The sequence below is a fragment of the Hippopotamus amphibius genome, chromosome 7 (assembly GCF_030028045.1).
Source record: "Hippopotamus amphibius kiboko isolate mHipAmp2 chromosome 7, mHipAmp2.hap2, whole genome shotgun sequence".
Taxonomy (NCBI): Eukaryota; Metazoa; Chordata; class Mammalia; order Artiodactyla; family Hippopotamidae; genus Hippopotamus; species Hippopotamus amphibius.
In genome coordinates this window covers 126,558,468-126,573,041 of record NC_080192.1, presented here as the reverse complement: position 1 = coordinate 126,573,041, position 14,574 = coordinate 126,558,468, and the positions used below count along the sequence as shown (strand labels likewise).

At 48.3% G+C, this 14,574-nt stretch overlaps 1 protein-coding gene and 1 long non-coding RNA gene across 6 annotated transcripts in view; one reads left to right on the top strand and one right to left on the bottom strand.

Annotated features, from left to right (window-relative positions):
* Positions 1-10,676, top strand: part of PLB1 (phospholipase B1) — a 209,730-nt gene extending 199,054 nt beyond the window's left edge. For all 5 annotated transcript variants that reach the window (XM_057742730.1, XM_057742728.1, XM_057742727.1 and 2 more), the window contains 5 exons: positions 52-133; positions 1,043-1,141; positions 1,638-1,733; positions 8,311-8,385; positions 10,276-10,676. In XM_057742730.1, coding sequence (XP_057598713.1) covers positions 52-133; positions 1,043-1,141; positions 1,638-1,733; positions 8,311-8,385; positions 10,276-10,479 — 556 coding nt within the window. In that variant the 3' untranslated portion in view covers positions 10,480-10,676. The remainder of the gene's footprint in view (positions 1-51; positions 134-1,042; positions 1,142-1,637; positions 1,734-8,310; positions 8,386-10,275) is intronic.
* On the bottom strand, positions 1,009-6,245 carry LOC130857243 (uncharacterized). The gene is made up of 7 exons (XR_009054783.1): positions 5,835-6,245; positions 5,499-5,705; positions 4,746-4,869; positions 3,130-3,311; positions 1,861-2,014; positions 1,658-1,720; positions 1,009-1,132 (listed from the first exon to the last, which is right to left on the bottom strand). It is a non-coding gene; the product is annotated as an uncharacterized LOC130857243 (long non-coding RNA).
* Positions 10,677-14,574: the final 3,898 nt, after the last annotated feature.

Here is a 14,574-nt window from a genome sequence, read left to right as displayed (position 1 = left end):
TTTGGGGGCAGGGGACGAGGGCACTGAGCCTCAGGACTCCTTGTCTCACAGGAGCAACTGCACCTGCCTCCAAGGCTCCCAGGAGAACTTGCTGGAGATACAAGAACTGAAGACAGTGAACTGGGACTTCCAGGTGACGCTGTCCCCCGCGTCTCCCTACCCCGCCTCCATCTTTACTGCTGCAGTGAAGGCTCTAGTGAGAGCAAGGCCACTCCCTAAAGGCAGATCCCAGCCCGTGAAACATGTGTCCCGGTGAATCAGACACCAAGGCAGGGAAGGAGAGGGAGCAGCTCCGAAGGGAAGCGGGAGAACCCCACCCCCCACCCAGAGGGGAGAGGGGCCGCGTTCACTGCCCTTTGCTGCCTCCCTCCTTACCTTCTCACGTCCATCTCTGCTCTGCCGCGCCCTGGGCCTGTCTGCAGTGCATCCGTCTCGTGCGGGACTTGTCTTCTTACGTCTTCTGAGACGCTTCCCCGACTAAGCCCTCCCCCCGCCCAGCAATTTCAGTCCGCACCTCACTGACCCTGAAGCTCCACATGGTTCTGATTTTTTCCATCTCCCAGACGGATGATAAGCTCCTTGAGGATGAGCACGGCTAGTCTATCCTTTCACGGCCCGCCTTTTGGCGTTGAAGAAATGCAAAGACCATGGGCCCTCCTCCCCCAAGGTCACAGGCATTTTGAGGCGCTGGTATTGAAACAGCAGTTCAACTGGAGCCCCGTGGTCTATGAGTCAAAAATTATCCGCCCTGTAGTTATATGAAAACGTCTATAAATTCTACAGCCGGAGTGCGGATAATTTTGGACTCACCCTCATAATCCACCTCTTCATGCGGAGAGAGCAGGGGAGGCCTTGGGCCCAAGCAGATGTCAGGGAGGAGCGGGGGGTGGTACCCACGCCTGGTGCAGCCTAAGCGGATGCTCGTGCACTAGAGCAGCTCCTTTGAGTCCCCTGGCCCTGACACAACCCACCCAAGGCCACAGGAATGGACCATCTGCCCAGCCTTGCGGAGGAGTTGAGCAGCCCCTCTCCCCATCCCCAGAGTGGCCTCTCCAGGCTCTCCTACCAGTACCTGCAGCGAGAGGACTTCGCCGTGGTTGTGCAGCCTTTCTTCAAAAACACTCTTGTCCCCCTGAACAATGTAAGTTATGAGCGTGTCTGAGAGACCGTATCTTAGCCAATGTATTTCCTTTCTCTGCATGGGATTTTTAGGACCATCTCTCTCCAAGAGTGCTTTCAAAGGGCTGCTGTTACTGCTTTTCCTCCTCCCCCCTGCACTCAACTTTGAGTATAACTTGAATTTAGATGTACTTGGAAAGAAAAGGTGGAAACTAACTGTGGCCCAGCTCCCCAGGCAGAGCCCTGCTATTTGCTGGGCTGGGATAAAATGGAAAGCTTCCTAAAAATATTATTCTTTTTCAACTATTAGGGCAGGGATGCTAAAGAAAAAGGGATGGACTGTAGGTGGCTATAGTTTTTAAAAAATAAAAATTCCCAAACCAGGGAATTTCTTCATCAACATCTGAGCCAATTGGCAGCAGAGTTGAAAGGATGAAGGTTGCAATTCCCTGGGGGCGGGGTGGGCAGGTAGCGGTGCCCTTATTCCAGGAAGATAATCCCCTTGCCTTTGGTCACAGAGAGGGGGCGCTGACCTCACCATCTTCTCGGAGGACTGTTTCCACTTCTCAGAACGCGGGCATGCTGAGATGGCCATCGCTCTCTGGAATAACATGGTCAGTGGCTGAGGGTCAAGGGCGTCTGGGTCAAGGGGACAACCCGAGGACGCGGACTCTTCCCACCACAAGAAACCCACTGGCTGACGTGGCTCCTTTCTCCCCAAAACTCAAAACGGCAGCTCACATATTTGTCCTGACAGATTCTGTTCTTTTGGTAATGCCCCAGTGCTGCGGGGGGATAACTTTGTCGTCAGGTGGACTGGATGAAAACATCAGCATCAACCCCTTCCTGTGTGACCTTGAGTCAATGATCTCTCTCTGGCCATTTGTGTCCATATCTACAAAAACCACAAAAATGACACAGATCTCAGAAAACTGAGATAATGGGTGTACCCCACCCAGCACGATAATCCACCCACTCCCAACTATTAGTTCTTTAAACATCAAAAAGAAAAGAGCCACTCAGCCTGTTTTCCCAGGCTGCCACCTATTCCAGCCCTTTCTGATGGGGAAAAAGGCAACCTTATGAAACAAACATACAGCCCAGGGGCCGCAGGGACAACCCAGCCGTGTGCCTTGCTCTGCCCTTTACGGCTGGCCACTCATGACTGGACAGTCAGCTGTGTTTGCACAGAGCTTGACCGGCAACACTGAGCGCTGTATCCTCTTGCACAGAGCAAATGAAATGCCTTTCCAATCCACTGGCTTCTTTTGATCTAGGCTCAGCGGGTAACCCAATCCCCACCCCAACCTGCATGTTCCCTCATTTCTCCCATGGTGACTAAACAATCTGCACGCCTGCTCCTTTCATTGCGGTTTCAGGCCCGCTGCGACTCTGCCAGGCACCACTGTGCAAAAATTCCCACACCTGTCAGCTCTGCCAGCGTGGCCAGTATCTTACTCGGCTGACACACAATATTGACTTTCTCCTTAGCTCTACACCACCTCCTCTTCTCAGAACAGCATGTAAGGAGGTTTTCTCCTTGGCCTACTTAATTGCAGACTCAGCCTTCCTCTGCTCTTGTTTTCCTGGTACTTTCCTCCTGTTGACATCACATCCTGCCCACTCCTGGAACTTTCGTCATTTCTGTCAGTCCAGGACTCGGAATTGCAATCAGAATATCTTTGAGATCCCACCCCCCACCCCAACCCTACCTCCAGAGTAGTTTTTAAAATCAAAGTTAAAACAATGTAATTCCTGAGAGCAGTTAATGTCTCTTTTGAAGATTTTTGTGCTTTGAAGTCCAGTTGCCTATCCCTGGCTGAGCCACTCAATTTCATTCCTTTTAAAATCCACCCCCCCCCCCAAACCCCCCTAAGACTAGATAACTCTGCATGGTACCATTGCTCCCCCTGAGACTTCAGGGGAATCCACAGATTCCAAGGAGGGGCAGGAATGCTAAGCCCTTAGCCTTTCCCTCCCAGCGTCCCCATCAGGGTATGGTCTTCCTACCTGGGGGCATCCTGAGCCTGCACAGGGCCAGGACCTTTATGAGTCTCCTGGGGCCGATGGCCAGATTGATGACTTGAACGCTACCGGGCCCACTTGTTGCATTCTGCATGATTTAACGTCGTTCCGGCCTTCTCTTCCAAAGCAGCTCAGTAGGTCTTCCCATTCACCCAGGTGAGAGGCTTCTGTTTCATAAAAGCAAGTGGAAGGGATTTAGATCTGAAAACAAAAGGTAAACACTGCCACGGAGCCATGTTATTAATACTTCAGGACTGTGCACGGCTCCCCAACCATCTCTGTCCCAGCCATACCCCAAATTTAAAAAGCACCAACAAAAACAAAGCAAAGCAAACCTAAAATCATCTGAGTATGTTATCCCGTGCTATATGATTTGTGGCAATAATTACATAGTCCGCTGTTTTCCTTCAAAACCAGATATAAAGCTATGGCATCATGCCAACTTTTCAGGTCCTCACCTCCCTGGAATTTCACCCCCAAAGTGACAAGAAATAAATGACAAACCCATAGAACTGGAAAGGATCTTAGAGGTCATCTAGCCGGAATGTTCTGTAACTAAAATACAGAGACATGATACGGGGATATGTGTATAAAAACAGATGACTGACCCTGGTGTACCCCCCCCAAAAAAAATAATAAAAAAAATAAATAAATATAAATAAATAAATATATATGCACCCCCCCAAAAAAAAAAAAAAATACAGAGACATGGAACGATTTGCCCAGGATCACACAGTGAGCTAGGGGCAGGACAGGGGTCAGAACCCAGGTCTAACCGCCAAGCGTCCTGGCCACAGCACCACCCTGATTCCCCGCTCCCAGCCTGATAAGCACATGTGTAACCAGTGAATTCATGTCTCATAATTAGAGTTCTATGACATAGTGTCTGCAGGCTTTGGCTGACACCCCGGGTACCCCACTGCGGCAACAAACACACTTGAAACTGTTCTATCTCCTACCCCTCCTTGCTGAAGTTTATGCCTTTCTCTCCAGAGACGTCTGCAAAGCCAGAAACACCAGCAGCACTAGGGGATGTTTTCCTCTTGTCTGCTTATGAGCAGTTTTTCCTCCTCTTCTCTGATGCCTGCTCCCTCTTCTGCAGAAATCTCACCCTCAACTAACATTGGCATCTCCCCGGGCGCTAAGTGACGATGCTAGCCTCCTGACTGGTGTCCCTGTCTCCAGGCTGACGGCCATTAGAACAGCAATAATCAGCTCTGGCTGTGTATTACAATTATCTGGGGACTCTTAAAAACAATTAATACCTACAACCACTTTGGGAAACCTTGGTATATCTACTAAAGCCGAACACATGTATTCCCAACCATTCTATGCCTGCGTATGTCCGCAGCAGAAAGCTAGACACACCGTTCACCAAAAGATGCATACAACAAGAATTTTCATAGCAGCACTACTCATAACCCCCAAACAGGAAACTCCCCAAATGTCTACCGACAGCTGAATGGATAAAGAAACAGCACATTCATACCATAGGATACCTCACAGCCATGAGAATAAGGTGTCACCAGCATGCAACTATATGTTATAAATTTCAAAAACAAGCAAATAAATACATGGTCTTATTGAGGAGTGGATGGTACCGGAAAAGGGTAGGAGCAAGCTTCTGGGTGTTGATCATGCTCCATTCCTTATCTGGATCCTCTACGGGGGTGTGCTCGTTTTGTCATAATTTATCGGCGGCTCACTTATGATTTGCACTTGCTTCTGTACGTATGTTAGCGTCAATAAAAGGTTTATTTAAAAAAAGAAAACAAACCGTGAAAAAAACAACAACAAAGAAAACCAGTGCCTGGGCCTCATCCCCAGAGATTCTGACTTTGTCTGGGGTAGCACCTAGGTTCCGCACGTCTTAGACACTCCCCAGTGATGTTATTGTATAGGGTTTGCAAACCACTACCTTAGATCTCCTCGCCATGGGGGGACCACATAGTCTGCACAAATGAAAGCTGACCAAGTCACGCCCCTGCTCTCAAACTTCCAGGGCTGCCCCTTCCCCGAGGAAGAAAGGCCAGGCCCCTTAGCACAGCACACCAGGCCTCCTGGGACTTGGCCCCAGTTAACCTCTCCAGCAGCCGCTCCCAGCTCCCTGATTTGCACTTGGCAATCCGGCAAGGACTGCCGTTTCCTGCACCACCTATGCTGTCTCCTGCCTCTGTGTGTTTGCCCTCACTCATCTCCTTATCTCGGGTTACCCTTTCAGCCTCCGGCCTCTGACTAACTCTGACCCACCCCCTCAACACTCAACTCAGGTGCCAAGAAGCCTTCTCCAAGTTCCCAGAGCAGCTAGAGCCCTGCCCCCGCCTCCCCCAGCCCCTGGCCTCCTGGCACCCTACCTGTCTCAGTCCTGTCATTTGCCACACCGTTGGTATCCGCAGTGTCTGTCTCAGGAAAGGTGGGTTCTAGGAAAAACAACTGCCTTTCCTGTGGCCAGCCTCAGGCCTTCATGACTCCAGTTCATCCATCCATCCACTCAACTGAAATCGCCTGAGCACCCTGGGTGCTGGGGAAAAGAGCCTCCCTGCTCTTGGGGCACTGCCAGTCTAGTGGGGAAAAGAGATAAAAATCAATCAATCAATCAACAAGGTAACTTCTGACCACATTCAGGGCTTAAAAATAAATAAATCAGGGTGATGTCACAGAGAGTCACAGTGGGGAGAGGGAGGCCTCACCGGCGAGTGACGTGTGAACTGAGAACCAAATGTCGAGAAGCTGCCAGGCACGCCGAGGTCTCGGGCCAGAGTGTTCCAGGCAGAGGAAACTGGAGCTGTGTGGGCCTGGAGTCAGGAATGAGCTTGCAGTGCCTGTGGAGCTCAGCAAAGGCCAGTGTGGCTGGAGGGAAGGGAGCAAGGTCAGAGGTGGGCAAGAGCAGGGTCCGGGTCCTTGGATGGTTTTCGACGGGGGAGCCACGTGATCTGGCTTGCCCTCTGGCTGCTGCGTAGAGACAGACTAGAGGGGAGCAAGCAAGGAACTGAAAAGACCATTAGGAAGCTGCTGGAAGTCCAGGTGAGAGGTGAAGGTGGCCAGGACCAGGGAAGTGGTCAGATTCGGGATGTGTTTTGGACTGGCTGGTGGATGAGGCAGAAGAGGAACGGGGGTGACTCTTCAGTTTGGGGTCAAGGAAGCCGCGTGGACAGTTGAGATGTGTAAATAGGGTTGGGAGGGGAAAATCAAAAGCTCATGTTTTGGACGTGGTCAGTATGAGCTGCCTTCCAGAAATCCACCTGAAGTTATCAGGTAAGGTGTTAAATGTATGATTCTGGATCTCAGAGAGAGAGTCAGAAATTGAGATTTAGGGGGAAAATGTGGGGGTTATTAGCATAGAAGTGGTATTCAAGACCATGAAATTTTCTGAGAGCTCCTAGAGAAAGAACAGGTGGAAAAGAGCATAGGACCAACCACCAAGCCCTGGGGCTTTCTTCCAACTTTTGACCCTGTGACAGATGAGTAGGAGAGAAGGGAGGTGGGAGGGAAACAAGAGAAGTGTTTTGAAAGGGAAGCATGAACTTTGACAAATTCTGCTGAAAAGCCAAGCAAGATGAAGCCAAAATAAGTGACCACTGAATCTGGCAATGTGGAGCTCACTGGTGACCTTGACCAGAGCTGAGTCAAATGGTGGAGACCGAAGACCTACTGAATGAGTGTTAGAGAGAATGGGAGGTAGGGAAGTGCAACCAGGGGCTACAAACAACTCTTCTAGAGTTATGAGGAGCAAGGGTGAAGGCAGCTGGAGGGGAGGTGGGATGGGGAGGGGACTTCACAACTGGGAGATAGAGTAGGCTGTGTACCGAAGCCAAGGAACCAGTAGAAACAGAGAAACTGATAGTCATCAAACCCATATGATCATTACCTTCCTCGATGCCAGTTAGTTCCTGGGTTCCTGGAATATCACTGGGAATCAACCAACCTGACTTGTAGCATTCGTTCTGTCACTGGGTGGTTCTGTTACAGTAGGAAAAATGCTCTCTTACCTACATAAGCCGCCTCCCGCTCACACGTGTCTCATCTTCTCATGTGATGCTCACAACACCAGATGTGGAGTTGTCCTGTCAGCGTTTAATGCCCCACCCCGAGCCCTGGGGCAGTTCAGGAGCCCAGCTAGCACCACACAGCTCATTATCAGCGGAGCCAGGACCCCAGCCCGTGTGCCCGCCGTGCTCTGTCCAGTCACCGTGGAGTCTCTCCCAGGACAGGAGCAGCCCTTCCTCCTCTAGTCGTTACAAACAAAGAGGTGTAAAAGCTTTAAGACAACAAAAAGCAAGGTCACGGGCCAGGTGTGGTCATCCACGGGCCTCGTGGACTTTCACTTCCCTCCTGGGCAGTACCTGGAGGTTAGGAGCTGGTGAGGTCAGGAACAGGCAGGGAAGCAGATCATATGATGGATGGAGGCTAGATGTCCAGGACAGAGTCTGGATAAGTGAGTGTCAGGAATCCATTCTCCTCGGTACTGGCCACATGCCAGGGAGCAGTCTATTAACTTACGACGCTAGGGAGGGGGTTACAGCAGCTTCCAGATCATTCTCAGAGGGTCCCAGGATCAAAAGCATTAAACAGAACTTCCCTGAACCACAATTGCTCCCTGGGAGGTTTCAAGTAAATCTTTTCATCTATGTGAGAAACACACCAAAGTAGCTCAAGTGAGAAAATTCCAGTTTCTTAAGGTTGACAAGCCAAGCATAGTAATGATGTCATGGTAACCAATACGTTTTCAAAGTTTTCCTGAAATGGACTATCCCCAGACACTTCAAGAAGTTGGTAAATATGATTATCACCATTTTATAAAGTTGAAAATGCAGAGTGTCTGCAATCACAACTACCCGCAAGGAAAGCAGGAGAGGAGGTCCTGGGCCCTGCCCTTCCACTCGCTTGCTGTCGCCTCTGGACGGCTCAGTCTCTCCTGGGCCTCAGTGTCGTCCTCACTAAATCCAGGACACAGATTCTGCTCTGAGGGACTCTGACCTGTCATCCTGTGAGTCAGGAGTCAGGTCCAGCTCTGGCCCCAGGGCCGCTAGTGTCTGCCGCGGGTCTTGTCCCTTTGCTGGTTTTAGCCTTGCAAAGCGAGGGAATCTGGTGTGAGATGCTCCTCCCTCCGACAGGGAGGTCTCTCCCAGCTTTGGAAGAAATCAAGGTTTCCTTTTCTGTTTTCAGCTGGAACCCGTGGGTCGTAAGACAACCTCCAACAACTTCACCTACAGCCGAGCCAAACTCAAGTGCCCCTCCGCTGTGAGTCAAGTTCTGTCTGTCGGGTGTGGAACAGGTGCCTGGGTTGGGGGCAGGGGGAGGTCCTGGCCACCTGGAGGCACAAACGTCCCCTGGGAGGCTTTACCGTCAGGTACGTTCATTCAAGACCACCATTCTCAAACCTCACCTCTCCTGGCTGCCCCGACACTTCTCAGGTCCTCAGGGCACAGCAGCCGGGAGTGAGGACAGGGAGAAAGGAACAGGTTCACTGAAGCAGGAAGAGGCCCTCAGGGGAGGCAGATGAGTGAGCACTGGCCAGAACCTCATACCCCTATGACCCCAGGGGGTCTGAGGCATCCTGTCTTAAACATGCATCCCGGAGCCCTCCCACGCGAGGCACACTCCTGGGAGCTGGGGGTCGGGAAGCAAAGAGACATAAGACACTGTGTCCGTTCTGGGCGCCTGCATCATCTTTCTGGCTTTGCAGCACGGCCAGGGTCCAGGCCTGCGCCCCCCTCACCTGGACCACCGACAAAGCCCCCACCTTGTCGTCCTGACTCCCCTCTCCCCCTTCTCCGTCCATCCTATAATCGCTGCCAGAGCCAGAGAGACCCACCTGGAAGCAACTCCAGTCTCGTCAAGGCTGTTGAAACCCTTCCCTGGTCCCGGTGCCCACGGAAGAGAGTCCAGACGGGAGGCCCACCTTCCCCCTTAGACATACACTCTGCTCCTGGAAATGGAACAGCTTCCCAGACAAGCCCCACGATGCCTGCCCGCCCCTCCCCCCCCGACCTGTGCTTCTGCTTCTGCCATCTGCTCCTCCTGGAGGCTCATCCCCGACCTCCGCCTGTGGAAAATTTTCACATCCTACAAGGCCCAGATGTTGCCCTCTCTGGGCTACTGTTCACCTTATCTCACCCTACTACTCCCACCCCAGACACACACCAGCACTGGTCTCTCTTTTCTGTGCACACCTCTCACAAGCACTGACCCAGGCTCCTTTGTAACGTGATTGTTTCTGAACAAGTCTTATCTCCCAACGGGACCACGATCGAGGTCACATCTGAACCCTCAGGCACTCTCCCAGCTCCTAGCACAGGGCTTCGCATGGCCACCATGCCACCAGCATTCACTGGGCGGGGAGGGGGGTGGGGGGAGGATCCAGGGAGGCAGGCCCTTCACATTTGGGTTCTTCATCTACTACACAACCCGCTGTCCTTCCACACTGACCTTCCCAGTTTGCGGGTACTCCTGGGCTGGGAGGACGGGAGTAGCTGTCCAGTGGCGGCCTAGAGGAAACAGAGGTGGGAGCTTTGCCAGCTCCCCAGGACTCTTTTCCATGGGTCACCTATCAGTTCCCAATCTTTCAAAACTGAGTTGAGGGCTTCCCTGGTGGTGCAGTGGTTAAGAATCCGCCTGCCAATGCAGGGGATATGGGTTTGAGCCCTGGTCGGGGAAGATCCCACATGCCTCAGAGCAACTAAGCCTGTGAGCCACAACTACTGAGCCCATGTGCCACAACTACTGAAGCCCACGCACCTAGAGCCCATGCTCTGCAGCAAGAGAAGCCACTGCAATAAGAAGCCTGCGCACTGCAATGAAGAGTAGCCCCTGCTCACCGCAACTAGAGAAAGCCCACGTGCAGCAATGAAGACCCAACACAGCCAATAAATACATAAATAAATTTATAAAATATAAAAAAATACTTTAAAAAAAACTGAGTTGACAGGAAAGGGGGTTATATCTGGGTGTCAACCACTTTAGATACCCCTCCTCATTCAGGGGGTCGGGGCACAGTATGGACGAAGGAGCTTTGCAAACAGGATGAGCTATGGAAACAAGGTTATTGCACCATCTCTGGGATAGGGACTAAGCAAACCTGAGATGGGTGGTTTTCAGGCCCCTAACCCCCGACCCTCTCCTCCTCTACAGGAAAGCCCCTACATCCGCACCCTGAGGAACAGTCAGCTACTTCAAGACCAGGCTGAAGCAGACTCCTCAGTGCCCACCTGGGCGGTGCCGGTGGCAGTAGGAGGCGGCCTTGTGGTCGGTGTCGGCACAGTGATGGCCTGGAGAGCCCTAAGAGGTCACCGGAGGGAAAATCCTCCCATAAGTCTGAACACCGTGAGCTTCTAGGCCTGCCAGCCTTGTGTGGGCTCTCATCCTGAAATCCCCGGCCACGCTTCTCACCAGCCCTCTACCTCGGCCACCCCTGGCCACTATGGAGGTCACTTGCTGCAACACCTGGTGACGTAGGAAGCCAAATAGACAGTCACAACTTCTTGGGGCCTGGTACCTATGCTCCTGGAATTGGCACACTTAAATAAAGTCCAAAGCTGTTCTATTCTTGGGTTTGCCTCCTTGAAGCTCTCGCCTTCCACCTGCCGTGTGGTGCAGGTATGGGAGCTGGGACTTTTCATGTCCTGTCTCAGCCAGACCTGCCCAGGGGATGGCCAACCTGAGCCCAGACTGGTACCCAAAAAGCATATCCTCAATCACCAAAACCACTATTTCAAACATGGGAAAAACCCAGGCCACCAGGCCTTGGCTGGAATTTGGGAGCTTGCCCACCATCACTCAGTACAATCCAACACATACCTGTTATGCACATTTTCTGTACCCAGGACAAGGTAGAGCATCTTGGTACCTCCAAGTTTGTGCATGCCATGGTCTACCCAAGAGAAATACTCCTTTCAAAAACAGGCTACTCTGTGACAGCATGTGATTCAGTCCTGGGGCAGTGGTAGATAAATGTGTCTGCTTTCAAGAATAGGAGTTCCTTGGGAAAGGTTTCCTGGAAGAGAGCAATTTTGAAATGTCATTTTAAAAAAGGATTGGGACATGAATACTTCACATATCATCAACCTGATTTTCTCAAGGTGCTAAATTTAGGGAATAATTCCTCTTTCTGCATTCCCAGGTTTATGAGAGAGCTACAGAGAGTCTGATAACACAGGCTCCCTTCATTCAGCCCCTACCAGGAGCAAGGCCCTGAGCTGGATGTCTTACATAAAAAAGCTCTTTTATTTGGCACAAAAACCCAGGGAGGGGCTGATGAACATTTTTGAAAACAGAAGTAGTGGTTGCACAGCATTGTGAATGCACTAAATGCCCCTGAATTGTTCACTTTAAAGTGGCTAATTGTATGTCGTGGAAATTTCACCTCAATAACAAACAAACGAAAAATCCATTTTCATCAGGAGTTAAGTACCTCTCTGATCCCAAAGCCTGAGATGACAAAGAATATGAGTTAGAATCCCAGATGTACCATTTGATTGTGTGGCCTTCACAGCAACCATCACCAGCCTGAGTGCCAGTTTCTCAAACACCTCATCTATATGGTTGGAACAAGAGCACCCATTTTGCCTGTCTCCGAGCACAGCTAAAAAACAAGAAGCTGTATAAAAGTGCTCTGTAACTCTAAAATACTGCACACATGAAAGTGGGTTGTTTTCTCTTCCTAGGGTCTAGACTGCTGGGGATGTGGAGAGGTCCAGAGATGGGTTTGGGAACTGGAGAGTAATGTATGGATGAAGACTTCTTCTCATGAAGGGTCATCATCTTATTTCTCTTTCGCAAAACCGAACAGAGTCTCCAGAGGACCTACCCAGTCCCAGTTTTCTTCTGGCTTCAGTTTCTGCTTCTGTACAAGGGCAACAGCATACCTGCCCCACTTCTTCCTATGGATGAAAAACAATGACTAAATATCACATAACCTAAAGTACCACCAATCCCAGCTTGTGTTCCTAGCTTAGCACAGTGTAACAATCAAGATAACTCATCAAGTCAAGGAGTTCACCTTTTTTTTTTTTTTTTAGTTCTTCAAGTTTCCATTCCAGTAGCTCCTACTTCAAAGAACCATGGAAGGCATAACCACAAGTCTATCCTCACTTGAGTTGGGGGTTGAAATTTACACTACCTGAGTAATCCAGGAGCTCCCAATCTGAAAAAATTAATGAAAGATGTGGTCCCAGACTGGTAACCAGGGAACACTTTGCAGAAATAAAGAAAAGTCCTCTCTGGAAGGCCACAACCCCAAACCAGGCCCCAACTTCCCACCAAATATACGCTAAAAAGCCAAAATCTAAAAATACATAAGAGCACTTACCTGCACCTGGTGGTATTATATATACACTGGAACATGTCCTTTTCCTATAGGAAAATGTTCAGTCTAGTTAGGAAGACAGCCACAGCCACACCAGGAACAAATTCTGAGAAAGCTCTACTCTGCGATACTCTCTATAGAGGCTTTTGAGTTCAAAAAAGATTAGTGTGGATTAAACTTGGTAAAAAGGCTTCATAAAGGAGATGGAACTTTAATTAAGCTCTGAAGCATGGAGAGGTGATTTGGTTAGAGGCTGAAAAGAATGGAGTCACGGAGATGGGGAAGACTCCGTTTTAGTGGAGAGACAAATGAGCATGGTGTGTATATAGGACAAGAAGGAAGTTGTTGTCCAGAAAAAATGAGGATTGGTGAGCCAGATTCAGTCAGATTAGGGGCACACTGTGGAAAGCACAAGGAATTAATAGCAATTATATTCTTATAATGGTTGTAATTTCAGGCTGCATTTGATTTGGGACTATAAATGCTACTGGGAAAAGATTGGTACAAAGAAAAGTAATACCAGTAAAAGGTGACATAGAGTGTTTACACTATGACAGGTAACATGGTACAATAATTAAATTTCCACATCCCTGTTATCATCCCCTTTTTTGCAGAAGAGAAAACCAAAACTCGAAAAAGTTCACTGACCCAGAGTTATACTTTCATTACATAACGGAACATCCATCAAAATGAATACTGGTTTCCAGGGTAGGGGAATAACCCAAAAACACAAAACAGATGATTCTAGCAGTAATTTGGGCTCAACTACAAATAAATGTGATATAAAATAAAAATCTAGAAAAGAGGGATACACATTATTGTCACAAGGCTATAATGGCACCGCAAGTTCCTGGGCTTCCAATTGGTCTGAAGAACTCAGCCATCTCTAATTAGTAAGCTATGATTTTTTAAATTAACTATAGGGACTAAGATTTGTTTTGCTAGCGTATATGTGGAGCTATAGCAGCTCGCAAATCTTTTAATTACGAAAAAAAAGTGAAGAAACAATCCCAGTGAGAATTAGTAGACACAACAAATGACTGGATTAGACCCACACGTTACATAACAGTATTGAAGACAGACTATATGTAAGTAGATTTGGAAACATTAAAGACAAAAGGAGCTATTTTGTATGATACTGTAGTGTTGGATACATGACACTATGCATTTTTCGAAACCAGGAAAACTGTACAACACAAAGCATGAACCCTAAAGGAAACCATGGACTGTAATAGTGCATCAATATTGGTTCACCAACTGTAACAATGTACTCCACTAGTGCAAGATGTTAATAATAGGGGAAACTGTATAGGGGTAGAGAGGGGGTATTTGGGAACTCTCTGTATTTTCTGTACAATTTTCCTGTAAACTTAAAACAGCTCTAAAAATAAAGTTTATTAATAAAAAAAGAACTTAAGATGTGAAATAAGACTAAGGTATTTTTTTTTAATGAAGGAACATTTATAAAAGAACTAAGAACCAAATGGAAATTCTAAAAATAAAATATATTGTTATTAAAAATAATCTTCAGTAGGTTTGTTCAAATAACAGATTCAACGCTCAATGAACCAACACGTCTTGTGTATTTACTGTGTATCACGCACTGTTTTTAACAGTAAGCCTATTACTCATTAATTCTCACAACATCCCAATGAGATAGGTACTACTATTATCCCAATCTTATAGAGAAACTAGATTCAGTATCTTTTCAGTCTTTTTGTAAGAATTAAATTAGATAAAAACAATAGTTTAAAAATAGGTATTCAATAATTCAATCCCTTCCCATATTCGTATTAAATCCAATAGATTATTCAGAGGGGCTTTGTTAAACAACCATAATAATGAAAATATATTTGGTACCTTACAGTTACAAAGCACTTTTATACATTCTCATTTGATCCTCACCACAAATTTGGAAGCAAAGTGAAATATTGTTAAGAAAAGGTATCCCAAACTTGTAAAGAAGGCAGGAGAGACCATCTGACCTGCTGAACAGGCTCATCTAAGAAATATTTAGTTATCTAGTATACCCTTGTGTTTGACTTTGCTATTTACTATTTGATTAGAGCCCAGATAGTATGACATTGTGTTGACTAATGGATTTCTGACAGGTAAAAAAGATAAAA